Here is a 22,112-nt window from a genome sequence, read left to right on the forward strand (position 1 = left end):
ATCGCCTTTTCAGTTTTGTAAAAAGCAAAAGAAAATGATAAAAACTTCAAAAATTAAAATCCTTCCAGATATAGTTATGTTACTATATGTACTAGTTAGGAAAAATTAAAAACTTAAATTTGGACATGTTTTGTAAAAAGTGTAGGGAAAATGTAAAACGGCTATAACTTTTGCATACGATGTCAGAAAAAAACGTATAATATATCAAAATGTTCAGCACGAAAATCCGCATCCGATTTTGACGGCCTACGACCCGTTTGCAAATTTTTAGAATCCTCAAATTCTAAAAGAAAAAAAAGTTATGCTCAAATTTCTGTTTTTTTAATTTTTGTTAAATCTGGTCAAACTATGGTCAAACTACTTATTCAAGAAGTATTAGTGTTACTAAATAATTATTCAAGAATATTAGTGTTACTAAATAATTATTTCAGTTTTTTTGAATTTTGGTCAAATCTGGTCAAACTGTGGTCAAACTATGGTCAAACAATGGTCAAACTAATTATTCAAGAAATATTATTGTTACTAAATAATTATTTCAGTTTTTTTGAATTTTGGTCAAATCTGATCAAACCATGGTCAAACTATGGTCAAACTACTTATTCAAGAAATATTAGTGTTACTAAATAATTATTGTTTTTTAGTGCAATAGTTTCAAACTCAAACAGTGAAATGTGTGACTTCATGCTCAAGCTAAATTCCTGAGGGTTAATAGGATTGACATCTTACTATTGTGAGGAAAACAACAAGTATAGACTTGAAAACGAGGGAGAATAGAACCCGGAAGTTAAGCGTGCTCAGGCTGGAGTAGTGAGAGGATGGGTGACCGTCTGGGAATTTAGATGATTTGGAATGATGAGGGGTGATTAGAGATTACAGGTTAAATTGAGCAGTGATGAGGGGTGATTAGAGATTAGAGGTTAAAATAATTCAGAAATTTGAAAATAATTTTTTTTCAAAAAGGTAGACCTCCAGGCAGCGGCCACATGGAGGGCCTTTAGTCCCGGTTCGTGTAAGAACCGAGACTAAAGGGGGAGGCTTTAGTAACGATCCTTTAGTCCCGGTTCTAGAACCGGGACTAAAGGCCCTTTTTCTACTAGTGAGTCCTAGCTAGGACTTTTTTTAGTCCCAACCTATAAGTCCCAAGTCCTAAAAAGTCCTTACCTGTTTGGTTCCTGGGACTTATAAGTCCCTATAAGACCATATTACAACTACAAGTCCCTATAAGACTTTCCTTAAGAGTCTTATTTCATAAGTCCCAAATGCTCACTTTAAGTCCCTATAAGTCCCTCTTGTTTGGTTTAGATGGGACTTCTAGAAACTTTTTTAAGTACCTAAACCAATAAGTCCTTAGAAACAAACACCCTCTTACTCCCCACCATGACACTACCAACTATAAAGATAGTAAAATAGACTAGTAACACATGTTACTAGTCTAAGTTACTCTCCACTATGACTAGCCACATGGGTGTGTGTGGCGCCGATCTGAACCGAGAGGCCACGTCGTGTGGAACAAGCAGTTTGGCTCTCACAACATGCACTGGTTGTTCGGATCATGGCGCGTAGGCTGGGAGTGGAGTCAGTTGCTCCATGGTGCGTTCCCTGGCCATTAAATTAATACCCATGTACTGCTCCGTTTCGAGGCGAGCCGAGTTAAAAAAATATAGAGAAAAGGCCAGCGTTTGTCGCTGAGGGCGTCTGTTGCTTGGTAATCCACCGTGTCTCATGTTTTTTCTTGATCGTCCGTCGATCCTCGGTTACAACATTGGCATCATTGTTGCATCTCGCTTGTTATCACCACCCTGCTAGATAAAGCCTTATTTGTAGACCTCCCCATGTCTCCCCTCTTACGCTTCGAGCGAATTATGTTTAGTTGGGTTCTGAAGATGGAAACACTTGTTGCCTAGCAGGCGACTCTACAAATGTTAAGGAAGAATGCTCCTATGGCCTTACCTTTTTGAAAAAGTTTTCTCCTAATACATTTGCAATACTTCTCTTACATAATGATAATATAGTAGCAGTTATTTCCCTTGTAAAGATAATACCTACTCCAGGTGTAACTTTATCGTTCTAAATATATTATTATATAGTTGAAATAGTTCGATTACACTCACTTTGTATGACATCACTGGTGGTCCTAGGCTTAAGCCAAGGAGGACGTTATCAAGGTTTAGAAAGGGTTGGATCTTGGGGATGAACGGCTTTAGACAAAAGAAAATGTAATATGTACTCTTTATTTCATTGTGCTGGATTGGGTCACACAGGGTTTTGAGCCCTCTTAAACCCACAACTTATGAAGTCCAGCTAAATAAAATCACTTTCGAAGTCATTTATCTTTGAAGAGAGATACTCCCTTTCCCTGTGTTCTAAATTATGGAGTATTTTTGCAACTCACGCTTGTAAAGTTTGATAGATAGAAAAAAAACATCTACAATAAAAATCAAATGTTATTTTCTGTGCCTGATGCGATCTTGCTATCTGCTTTGGCGCGAGTTCCATTTTTCGTCCGCCCACATAGCATGCAAAGAAAACGAGTAACATGTTGGGCAACCGTTCGAAGAGAGTCACATCATCCTACCAAAAGTTGAATGTTTTAAATTGAATTGTTTTGCAGCTTAAAATGTTTCTCTGGTTGATAATTCGTTTTCATGTATGGTTTTATCTCGACAAGGGTTACCTTAATGTTTCTTTCACTAAAGAAGTGAAATAAACAAAATCCAACTTTGTTATGTTTTCCATTTGAAAATTTAAACTCTTTTGTTACTATGCAGTAACAAGCTAGGACAACAATCGGCCAGTAATTTGTCCAATGTAGGTGCATGCGTGCATGCAGCTTCATTATTTTCATATTTCCAAGAAATTTATTGGAAGTAAACATCTAGACATTATTTTAAAAGAAATATGCACCACAAGTAAAAATCTTAACAAAGACGCTAATTTTTCCTGTGTTTTTCTTGCAGTGGGTATCAAGCTAGCAAAGCAAAATCAGGAGAGGGACGACCGGCCATCTTTGGCGGCACCGAGCTAGACGAAACGACGGCGAGCATTCCCCCATGGCTTCGCCGCTACAAAGATAAAACTCGCATCAGATTAACCTGCAGTGGCACCGAGCTAGACGTACGTATACCACATCCAGGCAGATATATACATGTGCCTACTGTATTTCACTCGTGAGTCATTAAACGGCGACACATGCAGGCTGCTTGGCGCCGGCCGAAGTTCACCGAGCTCAGCGCGACAAATTTCAGGATCCTCTGCGATGCGCTCGAGCTCCGCGTTCCGCGGCACAAGAATATCGTCCCTGGCATATCGAGCACGCTGCTCCGGTGCCGATCTGGTGTGACCAGGAGGAGGGCGGGCGCTAATCTGTTTGGCTCCTCGTCGTCAACTTGGCTGCTCTTCCTAGGAAGGGACGGTGGCAGCAAGATGACGGTTGCTAGGGACCTCGCGAGGCTCGTGTTTGGCTCGTACGCCGAATTCACGACCCTGCAGGTGCAGCTTAGCCCTGGCATTCCCGCACGCGCCGTCAAGCACACCCTCAAGAGGCCGAGATCACCGGAAAACGGCGACGATTTCGGGGGGAGGCTATTCGAAGCGATTGTGGAGAACCCTCACCGAGTTATATTGATCGATGGCGTCGACCGACTGGATCATGAATCGGAGGTGCGCATCAAGAACGCCATCGTCGGTGGAGGAATGACGAAGGGATGCAACGGCGGCGTGGTCAGTCTTGAGGATGCCATCCTAGTGCTGAGTGCCTCTGATTTCTTGGACTCGAGGTACATGGCTTCATCTTCCTCCCCATGGCCACGGGTTAAGCGGCGGTTTAATGGACAAAACCCTGAGGAAGGTGACGCCGCGGGAAGATCTCGTTGTCGCCATGGCTGGGACTTGAACTTTTGTGCAGTGGATGGAGAAGAGGAGGAGGACAATTTGGCTGATGACGAGGGGATCATGAATGCCGTGGATGGTGTTTTCCTTTTCAATTAGCACGGACTATTTATGTTTTCCGAATGTATTTTGAACGGTTTTGAATTGTTGCATTTTTCTTTCAGAAATATATTTTTTGAATTAAGGAGGATTTCCTTCACTCCCGTTCCCATTTCAGAAAACCTCTGCCGCCACCTCCTGTTCTTCCTCCGGAGATCTCATCTAGAGTATGTTTTGGGCTACGGAGGGGGAGATTCGTCACCGTTGTCATCACCAACCCTTTTGCAAGAACAATTTCATGAAGCTCTCATTCAGGTGTGAGTAATTTTTTTGTAGGCACATGGAGGTAGATGGGAATTGGATGAGAAGTCGTATTAAATAGATGTCAGATTTGTTAGGTCTTGGTGTCTATTATCCACTATGTTCTAAGATTGATATTTCTATGATTTTGCTATGCTTAATGCTTGACACTAGGATCCGAGTGCCATGATTTCAGATCTGAATTCATTATGTTTTCATGAATATATTTGTGTTTTGGATCATATCTGCAAGATGTATGCAACTGTTAGTGTTCTTATATATTGAATTATATATTGGATCATATATGCAGGTTGTATGCAACCGTTATTGTTTTTAGATCTGAACTCAACATGTAATTCATTATGTTTCCAATGCAGCGCTTGCCATGTCTGTTCGTGTTGCAATGCAGCGCTTCTCGGCGCCGCAGGAGCTGCAATGCAGTGGGCGCGATGACGCCGGCCCCGTCGAAGCCGCGATGAAACGGGCGTGGCGACGCCGACGCCATTGGAGCTGCGATGCAATGTGCGCGACGACGTCGGAGCTGCAATGCAGCGGTGCTGTGTTTGCCGGGTGGCTGTGGGGGCTGGTGAAGCTGCAATGCTGCACTCAAGACGCTGCATACAGGCTGTCGGTGATTCGATTTGGCGCTCGTCGGCGGCTGCTGTATGTTGGCGCCGCTTTTTCGCAGCGTCGCTCTTCTTCTTCCTCTCTTACACAACTCTCACTTGTGGTTTCTTATAGTTACTCTCAAGAACACACTAGGCCTGGACACACACGCATGCACCCATATACCAAGGAAGAAGAACACAAGGCCTTTGCCTAGAGCATTCCCTTGGTGACCACCGTGGCTACATTGTGCTTTTCCCAGCCCTCACGGCCTTGCTTCTTCCATTTCTCCAGTGCAAATATATATACAAGGACCAGGTACCAAGGCCATGCACTCACGCACAGCTTGCCCACTACCAGCACTAACTAATCCACTCCATGCACGCCCTAGCGCGTGTGCAGCATCCCGTAACGGCCGGCCACACGACCTGGACAACATCCAACGCGCACGTACACAGCTAAGTACTAACAAACTCATGCATGGAGCTAACTCATCCAAATCTCTTGGCTCTAACTAATCGGTCCAGCTTGGCCGGTCTTGCTTCAGCCGATCACGCGCTTGTCGCATCAGATGACCTTGCTGCCTCGCGCAGCACCGCAACTTCACACTGCCGTCGGCATCTCGCCATATCGCACGGCGGCTTGGCATCTCGTCTTCTCTGCACGCCTTCGTTGAACCTTCACCGGACTAACTACTCCCTAAATTATGCTACATGCATAATGAAAACAAACATGCTGATACAAATATTAAGATTAAACCTAAAACTGTGCTGTAGCATCGTCGATCGGCAGCGACAAAGCATTGTTGGGCCTCCGGTGATGCGTTGGAGCAACGCCCTGATGGATGTGACGTGAGAGCAACTCCAACTTAACGACCCATTTTATCCGTTTGAGTTATCCGGACAAAAAACTTGGCCCAACCGGGCGACTCAAACGGACAAGGTGTCCGCTTCGTGTCCATTTATCATCCGCCCCGACCCAAACTGGGCTCAAATACGGCCGAGAAATGAGTCTGCGGCGGACAGAAGCGGACACTCCCGTCGTCTGCTCTCGTCCGCTCGTGTCCGCACCGGCCCCATGTACCAGTGACCGTGGGCTTCTGTCTCCACAACTACCGCAACGAGGGCCAGCGCACCAGCGAGGCCACCTTGGCAAGCCGCCGCCGCGCTCATCGGCGAGCCCCCCTGCGCAGGCTGCCGCCGCGCTCGCTGAGGAGATCTCCCCTGTCGCGCTCACCGGCGAGGACACCTGCGCATGCCACCCCCGCGCTCACCGGGGAGATCTCTGCCGTCGCCACGCTCACGGGGGAGATCTCAGTAGCCGCCGATGACTGCACCAATGGCCGCCCACTGAGCTTCTTGCTACTCCTCCTCGTGGTCACCCCGGCGCTGTCGCGAACTGTGCTCGGAGTCAGCGGACAGGCGAGGAAGATGGACATCTTCCGTGTCGACCACCGGGCCAAGCCGTCGGTGTTCCCGACCCACGCGCATGGGTACTCCTACTCGGCCTTCGCGTCGGCGGCGGTCCGCCCGAGCCTCTTCGCGTCGCGTGCCGAGGAACTACGCCGCCACCCGGCCGTGCTCGCCGCGATGGGGATCCGACGGGCCGGGCCGACGACGCGAGGGGAGCAAAGGGGCGCAGCAGCGCCAGGGGGAGCGGAGGGGCCCGACGGCGCGAGGGGGAGCGGAAGGGCACGACGGCGTGAGGGGGAGAGGAGGGGCGGCGCGAGGAGGTGCCGGCCGGTGTCGGTGCCGCTCAGGCGGAGGAGGCAGGGTGCCTGGTGTAGCTGTTGTCCGTTCTGTTCGCTTTTGTGTTCGCACATTGAGTGTCCGCCGACCCAAACGTATAAAACACGAACAAATCCGTCCCATTTAGGTCACTGCGTTGAAGTTGCTCTGAGAGGAGGATGCAAAGCTAGAAGAGGAAGACACGCTGCTGTTATCCTACGATGCGACGGCCACACACAACTGAATCAGACGGTTTCACAGGGCGGCTGATCTTTTCTAGGATCTGCCGGCTTACGTTTGGCAGCCGCCATAAATAGTATACTGTAGGCAAATAGGCTTTGCCTGAGCGCCTGGAGCCAGCCAGCCAAGCCTCATGACATGGTAGGCAGCCCGTTCGTAACGGGCGCAAAGCTCTGGCATGGCAGCAGCATTTATCGAGTTTGGCTCGCGTATGCGTCCACACACGTATTTCCTCCGTTTTTATTTACTTCGCATATTAGCTTTGGTCAAAGTCAAACTTTTTAAACTTTAACAAAAAAATTAGACAAAAATATAAGCATATAAAATAACAAATCAATAACACTAGATTCATTATTGAATACACTTTCACATCATATAGATTTGCTATTGTAAATGATCATATTTTTTTTATAAATTTGATCAAAATTTATGAAGTTTGATTTCAGTCAAACCTAACATGCAGAGTAAATAAAAACGGAGGGAGTATACTATCCTCTTCAACTAGCAGCGTGGGCAGAGACGGTGCCAATAGTGCGAGTACCCTAGGGAGTAGTAATAACGAACTTTCCTAGTTGACACTTCGCAAAACCTTCATTAGATCAATACTAATGAGTGTTCATGCGATTGGACTGACACCATTGTAATAAATTAATAGAGCTGGCCCCATAGAACTTCTATTCTAGCTTCGTCCCTGTGTCTGTACCGAGTGAGAGATGTAAAAAGACACACTATCTAGGAGGCAAAGGCTGTAGGTTATATAGCCTCCACGCATCACTGCCGCGCGGAGCTTTTTGGCTTTTTGGGTAACGATCTCTATATTAAACAGGTCCAAAAATATCAGCACAGCTCTCTGAACATGGGTTAATAGTGTAGCTCACGACCGGCTATAAAAATTGATAACATTATTTAATAGCCGAGCTTGCTTAATAATATAGCCAGCAGCCGACTATATAATACTATCATGTCACAAGAGCTAGCAATACCATTCACTTACACAATAGGGTCGGTTAAAGGTTGGCTCTTAGGCTAGTGATTTTTTTTTTTCACTTTCTCTCTTTCTCTTTTCTCTCATTTACTCAATTTACCTAGCAGCACGTGTAGAGGCTGGCTCTTCCATTAGGCTACCCATAGTGGGAGTAACATAATATGGCACGGTCCCCGACCCTGTCGTCGCCGTCCCCATCCGCTGCTGCCTCCACCTGCTAGGGTAGTCGGTTAATCCCACACAATCCTGGAAGGGCCCTAGGAGGACCCTGACCCCGACCCTTGTTGGGGAATGTAGTAATAATTGAAAAAAAAATTACGTGTCACCAAGATCAATCTAGGAGATACTAGCAATGAGAGAGAGGGAGTGCATCTTCATACTGTTGAAGATCGCTAAGCGGAAGCGTTACAAGAACGCGGTTGATGGAGTCGTACTCGTGGCGATTCAAATCGCGGAAGATCCGATCTAGCGCCGAACGGACGGTGCCTCCGCGTTAAATACACGTACAGTCCGGGGACGTCTCCTCCTTCTTGATCCAGCAAGGGGAGAGGAGAAGTTGAGGGAGAGCTCCGGCAACACGACGACATGGTGGTGGAGCTTGCGGTTCTCCTGCAGGGCTTCGCCAAGCACTACGAAGGAGGAGGAGGTGTTGCAGGAGGGAGGGGCTGCGCCAGGGAAGCGGTCACGGCTGCCCTCCCACCCCCTCACTATATATAGGGGGAAGGGGAGTGGGGGAGGAGCCCTAGGGGGCGGCGGCCAGGGCAGATTGGATCTCCCTAGGAAAACCCTAGGGAGACTTGCCCCCCAAGCCAAGCCATGTGGAGGCATGCCTCCCAAGTCAGGTGGAGGCGCCCCACCTCCCCAAGTAACGTGGGAAAGGGTGTGGGGGCGCTCAGCCCCATAGTGGGATGGTTTGCCCCCTCTCCTTGGCCCATGAGGCCCTGCAACACTTGCCGGGGCCCCCGAAACACCTTTCGGTCATGCTGGCCATAGCCTGGTACCCCCGGAACACTTCCGGACTCCAATACCCTTCGTCCAATATATCGATCTTCACCTCTGGACCATTCCGGAACTCCTCGTGACGTCCGGGATCTCATCCTGGACTCCGAACTACCTTCGGTAACCACATACAATTTCCCATAACAACTCTAGCGTCACTGAACCTTAAGTGTGTAGACCCTACGGGTTCGGGAACCATGCAGAAATGACCGAGACATCTCTCCGACCATAACCAATAGCGGGATCTGGATACCCATATTGGCTCCCACACGTTCCACGATGATCTCAGCGGATGAACCACGATGTCGGGGATTCAATCAATCCCGTATACAATTCCCTTTGTCTATCAGTATGTTACTTGCCCAAGATTCGATCGTCGGTATCCCATACCTCGTTCAATCTCGTTACCGGCAAGTCTCTTTACTCGTTCCGTAACGCTTGATCCCGTGGCTAACTCCTTAGTCACATTGAGCTCATTATGATGGTGCATTACCGAGTGGGGCCAGAGATACCTCTCCGTCATACGGAGTGACAAATCCCAGTCTCGATTCGTGCCAACCCAACAGACACTTTCGGAGATACCTGTAGTGCACCTTTATAACAACCCAGTTACGTTGTGACGTTTGATACACCGAAAGCACTCCTATGATATCTAGGAATTGCACAATCTCATGGTCTAAGGAAATGATACTTGGCATTAGAAAAGCTCTAGCAAACGAACTACACGAGCTTGTGCTATGCTTAGGATTGGGTCTTGTCCATCACATCATTCTCCTAATGATGTGATCCCATTATCAACGACATCCAATGTCCATGGTCAGGAAACCATAACCATCTATTGATCAACGAGCTAGTCAACTAGAGGCTCACTAGGGACATGTTGTGATCTATGTATTAACACATGTATTACGGTTTCCGGTTAATACAATTATAGCATGAATAATAGACAATAATCATGAACAAGGAAATATAATAATAACCATTTTATTATTGCCTCTAGGGCATATTTCCAACAGTCTCCCACTTGCACTAGAGTCAATAATCTAGTTCACATCGCCATGTGATTAACACTCATTTTTCACATCGCCATGTGACTAACACCCAAAGAGTTTACTAGAGTCACTAATCTAGTTCACATCACCATGTGATTAAGACTCAATGAATATGTGGTTTGATCATGTTATGCTTGTGAGAGAGGTTTTAGTCAACGGGTCTGCAACATTCAGATCCGTATGTACTTCGCAAATCTCTATGTCATATCGTAGATGCTGCTTTCACGCTTCACTTGGAGCTATTCCAAATGGTTGCTCCGCTATATGTATCCGGTTTACTACTCAGAGTCATCCGGATAGGTGTTAAAGCTTGCATCGGTGTAACCCTTTATGCCGAACTCTTTATCACCTCCATAACCAAGAAATATTTCCTTATTCCTCTAAGGACAATTTTGACCGCTGTCCAATGATCCATTCTTGGATCACTCTTGTACCCCCTTGCCAGACACATGGCAAGGCACATATCAGGTGTGGTACATAGCATGGCATATCATATAGAGCCTTTGGCTAAGGCATAGGGGACGACTTTCGTCCTTTCTCTTTGTTCTGCCGTGGTCGAGCTTCAAGTCTTAACTTCACACCTTACAACTCAGGCAAGAACTCCTTCTTTGATTGAACCATCTTGAACTCCTTCAAGATCATGTCAAGGTATGTGCTCTGCGAAAGTCTTATCAGGCGTCTTGATCTATCTCTATAGATCTTGATACCCAACATGTAAGCAGTTTTACACACGTCTTCCTTTGAAAAACTCCATTCAAACAACCCTTTATGCTTTCCAGAAATTCTACATCATTTCTGATCAACAATATGTCATCCACATATACTTATGAAAATGTTGTAGTGCTCCCACTCACTTTCTTGCAAATACAAGTTTCTTGCACACTTTGTATAAACCCAAATGCTTTGATCACCTCATCAAAGCGTATGTTCCAACTCCGAGATGCTTGCTCCAGTCCATAGAAGGATCGCTGGAGTTTGCATACCTTTTAGCATCCTTAGGATCCACAAAACCTTCTGGTTGTATCACATACAGCCTTTCCTCACTGAAACCGTCAAGGAAACTTTGTTTTTACATCCATCTGCCAGATTTCGTAAATGAAAATGCAGCAACTGCTAACATAATTCTAAGAGACTTTAACATCGCTATGATTAAGAAAGTCTCATCATAGTCAACTCCTTGAACTTGTCGGAAAGTTCTTTGAGACAAGTCGAGCTTCATAAATGGTGACATTACCATCAGCGTCTGTCTTCTTCTTAAAGATCCATTTATTCTCAATGGCTTGCCGATCATCGGGCAAGTCCACCAAAGCCCATACTTTGTTCTCATAAATGGATCCTATCTCGGATTTCATGGCTTCCAGCCATTTGTTGGAATCCGGGCCCACCATCGCTTCTCCATAGCTCATAGGTTCATCGTTGTCCAACAACACCTTTATGACAGGGTTACCACTCAGAAGTTGTACACCCTTGTCGACCTACGAGGTTCGATAGTAACTTGATCTGAAGCTTCATGATCATCATCATTAGCTTTCTCTTCAACTAACGTAGGTGCCCTAGAAACATCTTTCTGTGATGTGCTACTCTCTGGTTGAAGTGAAGGTTCAACAACCTCATCAAGTTCTATCTTCCTCCCACTCAATCCTTTCGAGAGAAACTCTTTCTCGAGAAAGGACCTGTTCATAGCGACAAACACTTTGCCCTCAGATATGAGATAGAAGGTATACCCAATCGTCTTGTTTGGGTATTCTATGAAGACACAATTTTCCGCTTTGGGTTCGAGCTTTTCTGGCTGAAGCCTATCGATATAAGCATCATAGCCCAAACCTTTAGAAACAACAACTTAGGTTTCTTGCCAAACCAAAGTTCATATGGTGTCATCTCCACGGACTTAGATGGTGCCCTATTTAAAGTGAATGTAATTGTCTCTAATGCATAACCCCAAAATGATAGCGGTAGATCGGTAAGAGACATCATAGATCGCACCATATCCAATAGGGTGCGATTATGATGTTTGGACACACCATTACGCTATGGTGTTCCAGGTGGCGTCAACTGTGAAACGATTCCACCTTGTCTTTAGTGATTGACAAACTCATAACTCAGATACTTTTCCCTTGATCAAATCGTAGGAATTTGATCTTCTTGTTATGATGATTCTCAACTTCACTCTGAAATTGCTTGAACTTTTCAAATGTTTTAGACTTATGCTTCCGTAAGTAAATATACCCATATCTACTCAATTCATCGGTGAAGGTGAGAAAATAACGATATCCACTGCGTGCGTCAACACTCGTCGGACCGCACACATCAGCATGTGTGATTTCCAACAAGTCACTTGCCCGTTCCATTGTTCCAAAGAACGGGGTTTTAGTCATCTTGCCAACGAGGCATGGTTCGAATGTGTCAAGTGATTCAAAATCAAGTGACTTCAAAGGTCCTTCCTCATGGAGGTTCTTCATGCGCTTTACACCAATATGACCTAAGCGGCAGTGCCACAAGAAAGTGGTACTATCATTATCAACTCTACATCTTTTGGCATTAATGTTATGAACATGTGTATCACTACAACCGAGATTCAATAAACCATTCACATTGGGTGCATGACCATAGAAGGTGTTATTCATGTAAACAGAATAACCATTATTCTCTGACTTAAATGAATAAATGTATTGCAATAAACATGATCTAATCATGTTCATGCTCAACGCAGACACCAATGCAAACAACATTTATCTAGGTTCAACACTAATCCCGAAGGTAGAGGGAGCGTGCGATCGTGATCACATCAACCTTGGAAACACTTTCAACACACATCGTCACCTCGCCCTTAGCTAGTCTCCGTTTATTCCGTAGCTTTTGTTTCGAGTTACCAATCTTAGCAACTGAACCGGTATCTAATACCCAGGTGCTACTAGGAGTACTAGTAAGGTACACATCAATAACACATATATCAAATATACTTTTGTTAAAGTTGCCAGCCTTGTTATCTACCAAGTATTTGAGGTAGTTCCGCTACCAGTGACCGTTCCCCTAATAGAAGCACTTCGTCTCGGGTTTGGGTTCTTGGGTTTCTTCACTGGAGCGGCAACTGGCTTGCCATTCATGAAGTTTCCCTTCTTGCCCTTGCCCTTCTTTGAAACTAGTGGTCTTGTTAACCATCAACACTTGATGCTCCTTCTTGACTTCTACCTTTACGGCCTTAAGCACGATGAACAGCTCCAGGATTAATTTCCCTTGCATGTTATAGTTCATCACAAAGCTCTAGTTAGCTTGGTGATAGTGACTGGAGAACTCCGTCAATCACTTCTCTTATCTTGAAGATTAACTCCCACTTGATTCAAGCGATTGAATTACCCAGACATTCTGAGCACATGCTTACTGGCTGAGCTATTCTCCACCATCTTGTAGGCAAAGATCTTGTCAGAGGTCTCAAACCTCTCAACACGGGCATGAGCCTGAAATACCAATTTCAGCTCTTGGAACATCTCATATGTTCCATGGCGTTCAAAACGCTTTTGGAGCCCCGATTCTAAGCCGAAAAGCATGGCACACTAAACTATCAGGTAGTCATCAAAACGTGTCTGCCAGATGTTCACAACATCCACGGACGACGCCAAAGGGGTTGGCACACCGAGCGGTGCATCAAGGACAGAAGCCTTCTGTGTAGCAGTGAGGACAATCCTCAGAATACGACCCTAGTCCGCACAATTGCTTACAATATCTTTCAACTTAGTCTTTCTCTAGGAACATATTAAAACAAGGAGCTAAAGCGCGAGCCATTAATACACAACATAATTTGCAAAGATAATTTAGACTAAGTTCATGATAATTAAGTTCATCTAATCAAATTATTTAATGAACTCCCACTCAGATAGACATCCCTCTAGTCATCTAAGTGATACATGATCCGAATCGACTAGGCCGTGTCCGATCATCACGTGAGACGGACTAGTCATCAACGGTGAACATCTCCATGTTGATCACATCTACTATACGACTCATGTTCGACCTTTCGGTCTCTCGTGTTCCGAGGCCATGTCTGTACATGCTAGGCTCGTCAAGTCAACCTAAATGTTTCGCATGTGTAAATCTGGCTTACATCCGTTGTATGCGAACGTTAGAATCTATCACACCCGATCATCACGTGGTGCTTCGAAACAAGGAACCTTCGCAACGGTGCATAGTTAGGGGGAACACTTCTCTTGAAATTTTAGTGAGGGATCATCTTATTTATGCTACCGTCGTTCTAAGCAAATAAGATGTAAACATGACAAACATCACATGAAAATCATAAAGTGACATGATATGGCCAATATCATCTTGCGCCTTTGATCTCCATCTTTGAGGCGCGGCATGGTCACCTTCGTCACCGGCATGACACCATGATCTCCATCATCGTGTCTTCATGAAGTTGTCTCGCCAACTATTACTTCTACTACTATGGCTAACGGTTAGCAATAATGTAAAGTAATTACATGGCGTTTTCATTGACACGCAGGTCATACAATAAATTAAGACAACTCCTATGGCTCCTGACGGTTGTCATACTCATTGACATGCAAGTCGTGATTCCTATTACAAGAACATGATCAATCTCATACATCACATATATCATTCATCACATCCTTTTGGCAATATCACATCACATAGCATACCTTGCGAAAACAAGTTAGACGTCCTCTAATTGTTGTTGCATGTTTTACGTGGCTGCTATGGGTTTCTAGCAAGAACGTTTCTTACCTACGCAAAAGCCACAACGGTGATATGCCAATTGCTATTTACCCTTCATAAGGACCCTCTTCATCGAATCCGATCCGACTAAAGTGGGAGAGTCAGCCACCCGCTAGCCACCTTATGCATCAAGTGCATGTCAGTCGGTGGAACCAGTCTCATGTAAGCGTACGTGTAAGGTCGGTCCGGGCCGCTTCATCCCACAATACCGCCGAATCAAGATAAGACTAGTAACGGCAAGAAAATTGACCAAATCATCGCCCACAACTACTTTGTGTTCTACTCATGCATAGAATCTACACATAGACCTAGCTCTGATACCACTGTTGGGGAACGTAGTATTAATTTAAAATTTTCCTACGTGTCACCAATATCAATCTAGGAGATACTACCAACAAGAGAGAGGAGTGCATCTTCACACCCTTGAAGATCGCTAAGCGGAAGCGTTACAAGAACGCGGTTGATGGAGTCGTACTGGCCGCGATTCAAATCGCGGAAGATCCGATCTAGCGCAGAACGGATGACGCCTCCACGTTAGACACACCTACAGCCCGGGGACGTCTCCTCCTTCTTGATCCAGCAAGGGGAGAGGGGAAGTTGAGGGAGAGCTCCGGCAGCACGACAACGTGGTGGTGGAGCTTGCGGTTCTCCTACAGGGCCTCGCAAGCACTACGGAGGAGGAGGTGTTGGAGGAGGGAGGGGCTGCGCCAGGGAAGGGGTCACGGCTGCCCTCCCACCACCTCACTATATATAGGGGGAAGGGGAGAGGGGGAGGCGCCCCAGGGTTTCCCCTAGGGGGCGGCGGCCAGGGCAGATTGGATCTCCCTAGGAAAACCCTAGGGAGACTTGCCCCCCAAGCCAAGCAAGGTGGAGGCTTGCCTCCCAAGTCAGGTGGAGGCGCCCCACCTCCCCAAGCAACATGGTAAAGGGTGTGGGGCCGCTCAGCCCCTTAGTGGGCTGGTTTGCCCCCTCTCCTTGGCCAATGAGGCCCTGCAACACTTGCCGGGGCCCCCGAAACACCTTTTGGTCATGCTGGCCATAGCCTGGTACCCCCGGAACACTTCCGGACTCCAATACCCTTCGTCCAATAGATCGATCTTCTCCACCGGACCATTCCGGAACTCCTCGTGACGTCCGGGATCTCATCCGGGACTCCGAACTACCTTCGGTAACCACATACAATTTCCCATAACAACTCTAGCGTCACTGAACCTTAAGTGTGTAGACCCTACGGGTTCGGGAACCATGCAGAAATGACCGAGACATCTCTCCGACCATAACCAATAGCGGGATCTGGATACCCATATTGGCTCCCACACGTTCCACGATGATCTCAGCGGATGAACCTCGATGTCGGGGATTCAATCAATCCCGTATACAATTCCCTTTGTCTATCAGTATGTTACTTGCCCAAGATTCGATCGTCGGTATCCCCATACCTCGTTCAATCTCGTTACCGGCAAGTCTCTTTACTCGTTCCGTAACGCTTGATCCCGTGGCTAACTCCTTAGTCACATTGAGCTCATTATGATGGTGCATTACCGAGTGGGGCCAGAGATACCTCTCCGTCATACGGAGTGACAAATCCCAGTCTCGATTCGTGCCAACCCAACAGACACTTTGAGAGATACCTGTAGTGCACCTTTATAGCCACCTAGTTACATTGTGACGTTTAATACACCCAAAGCACTCCTATGATATCCGGGAGTTGCACAATCGCATGGTCTAAGGAAATGATACTTGGCATTAGAAAAGCTCTAGCAAACGAACTACATGAGCTTGTGCTATGCTTAGGATTGGATCTTGTCCATCACATCATTCTCCTAATGATGTGATCCCGTTATCAACGACATCCAATGTCCATGGTCAGGAAAGCATAACCATCTATTTATCAACGAGCTAGTCAACTAGAGGCTCACTAGGGACATGTTGTGATCTTTGTATTCACACATGTATTACGGTTTCCGGTTAATACAATTATAGCATGAATAATAGACAATTATCATGAACAAGGAAATATAATAATAACCATTTTATTATTGCCTCTAGGGCATATTTCCAACAACCCTATCATCGCCGCCCCCAACCGCGGCCTCCACCTGCAGGGGTAGTCGGTTAATCCCACACAATCCTGGGAGGGCCCTAACCCCGCCACCCTAGACATGAAGGTTTGACACAGATATATAGATATATATTAATGCATGTTACTAGCTTTAGATATCCTTGTTTCGTCTAGTTGCATATGATGTTTCTACTAGTCCAGATACACCAGTACCTCACGAGCTAAATAATGATGGTAGAGAAAATATGGAGTAAGTAGTTTGTTTAGAATGGATAATTGTTTCTCTATTTCGGATTAAACATATCAATGCTCCAAGCCTTGATGACTTGACTGCTAAGTTTTCTCAACACTTCTGGTGCATGCTTGTGAAAGAATAAACAGTTTTTCGTGGTAGAATTGACATCTCTAAGTTTAATTTTGGTACACCTTGTTGCCTCCATTCAAGGAGATGACACGATTCAAGTAGACAGACATATATGCTTACTTAATGCCATGTATAAACTTAATACACAAGTAGTTAATAAAAACTATTGCACAAGCATACAAAGTTAATACAACTAGTGAAACTGCTTTTGTCTAGTGGTCGATTGCACTTCATGAAGAAAAAATGTAGATTTGAAGAAACATGTGACATGATTAATCAGAATCTCCCTTTTGATTTTCTAAGCATGAACAATTTTCTTGAAAAGATATGCTCAATGGATAAAGCAAATAGTTAGTAGTGGGAATGTAGCAGATGGTTAATATTCAACTAGGGCCTTATTTACACAAGGAAACAAGTGACCCCCTCTCACCTTTTTTGAAATGATTATGTTGATGTTTTGCAAACTTTGTTGGGGAGAGCACAACAAGGGTAAAGCATGGTGTGGTGCCTAATCTGATAAAGGGGGTTTAGCCACTCGTTTTTAAGATGATTTGGATATTGCGAGAAACCTTAAAGTTATTTTGTGCTATTATGAACACTTTTATAGTTTAAACATTAAATTTCACAAAACTAAAATATGATATTTTGGCGAGGCTAGTCAAAATATAGAAGGTTATGTAAGCACTGTATTTCTGCATAGTGTGTGTTAGGTGTGAAGCATCTAGTTATTCTAGTTAATAATGCTAGATTAGTAGCAATGAATGGAAAAACTGAGCAAAAGGTGGAAAGTGAACTAAGGAACCTCACAAGGAAATCTCTGTCTTATAATAGTATATTAGCATTACTGATATCTTCCATAAATAATATAACTTTTATATCTTCTCTCTGTTTGAATTGCCTTAAGGTCCTCTTAAGAACATAGATCTTTTGGGGGAAATGTTATTATGGCAGAATAGCGATGATGCACATGAGTACCATTTAGTTGACTCGAAAGATGTTTGCAACCAGATGATCATGCACTAGTAGAAAAAGAGGCTTCCATACGCCTCCATTAGTCCCCAAAATAATCGAACCGCGACAAAAGGGGTCTTTAGTCGCGGTTCGGGAGGAGACCCGCGACCAACTATCTGGGCCCAGCGCGCTCGGTCGACAGCTGGCGGACGGGAGGGGCTTTAGTCCCGGTTGGCCTGGCCAACCGGGACTAAAGGTCCCCGAAGGCCTTTAGTCGCGGTTGGCCAGGCCAACCGGGACTAAAGGCCCATCCTAGTCGCGGTTGGCCAGGCCAACCGGGACTAAAGGCCCATCCCTATATATAGGACTCAGCTCACTTCACTTCACTCAGCTCACTTCACAATATTCAGAAGGGGGTGGTGGGTTTGCTTTTGGTTCCTCCTATGCACACAAGGTGTTCGATGAAATGCCCGAGAGCCTGAAACAAACATGATATGAAGTGTCCGAGCCACACTTGAGCTTTCTCATTTATTTTTCCTCTGCGATCGCGGTTAGCAACTTGAACCTTTCATGTGTCATTGATAAAATATGCATGTGTGTAGTTCATTGTTTAATTTGTATTATTTCTAGCTAGTTAGTTTAACAAATGCATGATGGTTAATTATATACTTTATATAATAATAATGCAGATGAATCGGCAATGGATGTACGGTCCCCGACTCTCCGGCGAGTTCACTACGGGTTTGAAAGATTTCCTCGTAGTGGCAAATGCGAACAAGCAGCAAGGTTTTATTATCTGTCCATGTGCTGTCTGTAAGAATCAGAAGGGTTACTCCTCCTCAAGAGACGTTCACATGCACCTGCTTCGGCACGGTTTCATGCGAAGCTATAATTGTTGGACCAAGCATGGAGAAAGAGGGGTTAGAATGGAAGAAGATGAAGAAGGGGATGATATCGATGACAACTATCATGATCATTTCGGTGATACTTTCATGAAGGATGATGCTGAAGGTGGGGAAGGGTTAGGTGAAGGTGAAGAAGAGGCACATGATGAGCCCGCTGATGATCTTGGTCGGACCATTGCTGATGCACGGAGACGCTGCGAAACTGACAAGGATAGGGAGAATTTGGATCGCATGTTAGAGGATCACAAAAAGTCGTTGTATCCAGGATGCGATAATAGTCTGAAAAAGCTGGGCTGCACACTGGATTTGCTAAAATGGAAGGCACAGGAAGGTGTAGGTGACTCATCATTTGAAAATTTGCTGAAAATGTTGAAGAATATGTTTCCGAAGAATAACGAGTTGCCCGCCAGTACGTACGAAGCAAAGAAGGTTGTCTGCCCTCTAGGTTTAGAGGTTCTGAAGATACATGCATGCATTAACGACTGCATCCTCTACCGCGGTGAATACGAGAATTTGAATGAATGCCCTGTATGCACTGCATTGCGTTATAAGATCAGAGGCGATGACCCTGGTGACGATGTTGAGGGCGAGAAACACAGGAAGAGGGTTCCCGCCAAGGTGATGTGGTATGCTCCTATAATACCACGGTTGAAACGTCTGTTCAGGAACAAAAAGCATGCCAAGTCGTTGCGATGGCACAAAGAGGACCGTAAGTCCGACGGGGAGTTGAGACACACCACTGATGGAACGCAATGGAGAAAGATCGAGAGAGTGTTCAAAGATTTTGCAGCTGACGCAAGGAACATAAGATTTGGTCTAAGTACTAATGGCATGAATCCTTTTGGCGAGCAGAGCTCCAGCCATAGCACCTGGCCCGTGACTCTATGCATCTACAACCTTCCTCCTTGGTTGTGCATGAAGCGGAAGTTCATTATGATGCCAGTGCTCATCCAAGGTCCAAAGCAACCTGGGAACGACATCGATGTGTACCTAAGGCCATTAGTTGATGAACTTTTACAGTTGTGGGCTAGACCTGGTGTACGTGTCTGGGATGAGCACAAAGGAGAGGAATTTGACCTACGAGCGTTGCTTTTTGTAACCATCAACGATTGGCCTGCTCTCAGTAACCTTTCGGGACAGACAAATAAGGGATACAATGCATGCACGCACTGCTTACATGAGACTGAAAGTGTACGTTTGGTTAATTGTAAGAAGAACGTGTACCTGGGTCATCGTCGATTTCTTCCCCGAAATCATAACGTAAGAAAGAAAGGCAAGCATTTCAACGGCAAGGCAGATCACCGGCCGAAGCCTGCGGAACGTACTGGTGCTGAGATATTTGATATGGTCAAGGATTTGAAAGTCATCTTTGGAAAGGGTCCTGGCAGACAATCAGTTCCGCGGGGAGTTGACGGGCACGCACCCATGTGGAAGAAGAAATCTATATTTTGGGAGCTAGAATATTGGAAAGTCCTAGATGTCCGCTCTGCAATCGACGTGATGCATGTTACGAAGAATATTTGCGTGAACCTGCTAAGCTTCTTGGGCGTGTATGGGAAGACAGATGATACAAAGGAAGCACGGCAGGACCAGCAACTTTTGAAAGACCCAGATGACCGGCATCCGGAACGGTTTCAAGGTCGTGCCAGCTACGCTCTTACCAAAGAAGAGAAGGTCATTTTTTTTGAATGCCTGAGCAGTATGAAGGTCCCGTCTGGCTTCTCGTCGAATATAAAGGGAATAATAAACATGGCGGAGAAAAAGTTCCAAAACCTGAAGTCTCACGACTGCCACGTGATTATGAAGCAATTGCTTCCGATTGCTTTGAGGGGGCTCCTACCGGAAAATGTTCGAGTAGCCATTGTGAAGCTATGTGCATTCCTCAATGCAATCTCTCAGAAGGTAATCAATCTAGAAGATCTACCACGGTTACAGAACGATGTGGTCCAATGCCTTGTCAGTTTCGAGTTGGTGTTCCCACCATCCTTCTTCGATATTATGACGCACCTCCTGCTCCACCTAGTCGAAGAGATTTCCATTCTCGGTCCTGTATTTCTACACAATATGTTCCCCTTTGAGAGGTTCATGGGAGTATTAAAGAAAAATATGTTCGTAACCGTGCTAGGCCAGAAGGAAGCATCGTCAAGGGCTATGGAAATGAGGAGGTAATTGAGTTCTGTATTGACTATGTTCCTGACCTTAAGCCGATTGGTATTCCTCAATCGCGGCACGAGGGGAGACTAAGTGGAAAAGGCACGATCGGAAGGAAATCAACGATATGTATGGACGGTCATTCTATGACTGAAGCACACCACACAGTTCTGCAAAATTCCAGCTTGGTGGCTCCGTTCTTCGAGCAACACAAGAATATTTTACGCTCGGACAACCCGGGGAAGCCTGAATCCTGGATTAGAAAGGCCCACATGGAGACTTTCGGCAGTTGGTTGCGAAAACATTTAATGAATGACAATGATGTTGGAGATCAGCTGTACATGTTGGCCAAGAAACCATCTTCGACTATCACGAGTTTCCAAGGGTACGAGATAAATGGGAATACATTTTACACCATCGCCCAAGATAAAAAGAGCACCAACCAAAACAGTGGTGTCCGCTTTGATGCAGCAACCGAGAATGGGCAAAAGGTCACATATTATGGTTACATAGAGGAGATATGGGAACTTGACTATGGACCCTCCTTTAAGGCCCCTTTGTTCCGGTGCAAATGGTTCAAGCTAACAGGAGGTGGGGTAAAGGTGGACGAGCAATACGGAATGACAATGGTGGATTTCAACAATCTTGGTTACCTTGACGAACCATTCATCCTTGCCAAAGATGTCGCTCGGGTTTTTTATTTGAAGGACATGAGTAGCAAACCGAGGAAACGGAAAGATAAGAAAACGATCAGTACATCATGCGATGATCCAAAGCGCCACATTGTTCTTTCAGGGAAAAGAAACATCGTGGGAGTGGAGGACAAGACAGACATGTCAGAAGATTATAATATGTTTGGTGAAATTCCGCCCTTCAAAGTGAACACTGACCCAAGCATTAAGTTAAATGATGAGGATGCTCCATGGATACGGCACAATCGTAAGCAAGCAGGGACACAAGGGAAGAATTGATGTGTAATAATTTATTGTACCAAACTTTGTTGAATGGATCATGTGAATTAAAACGTACGATGGCGAATCCGGATGATTTGTATTTGGTCGATGAACTGAATGATGTATCAAACCTTTTGTCAAACCTTCAAGGGATCGATG

At 45.4% G+C, this 22,112-nt stretch overlaps 1 protein-coding gene across 1 annotated transcript in view; it reads left to right on the forward strand.

The window, feature by feature from the left end:
• Window positions 1–4,179, forward strand: part of LOC123097197 (protein SMAX1-LIKE 3-like) — a 6,637-nt gene extending 2,458 nt beyond the window's left edge. Inside the window, exons 2-3 of the mRNA XM_044518919.1 lie at window positions 2,958–3,114; window positions 3,196–4,179. Of these exons, the coding sequence (XP_044374854.1) occupies window positions 2,958–3,114; window positions 3,196–3,987 (949 nt within the window). The 3' untranslated portion in view covers window positions 3,988–4,179. The remainder of the gene's footprint in view (window positions 1–2,957; window positions 3,115–3,195) is intronic.
• The last annotated feature ends 17,933 nt before the right edge of the window (window positions 4,180–22,112 follow it).

The sequence above is a fragment of the Triticum aestivum genome, chromosome 4D (assembly GCF_018294505.1).
Source record: "Triticum aestivum cultivar Chinese Spring chromosome 4D, IWGSC CS RefSeq v2.1, whole genome shotgun sequence".
Classification (NCBI taxonomy): domain Eukaryota; kingdom Viridiplantae; phylum Streptophyta; class Magnoliopsida; order Poales; family Poaceae; genus Triticum; species Triticum aestivum.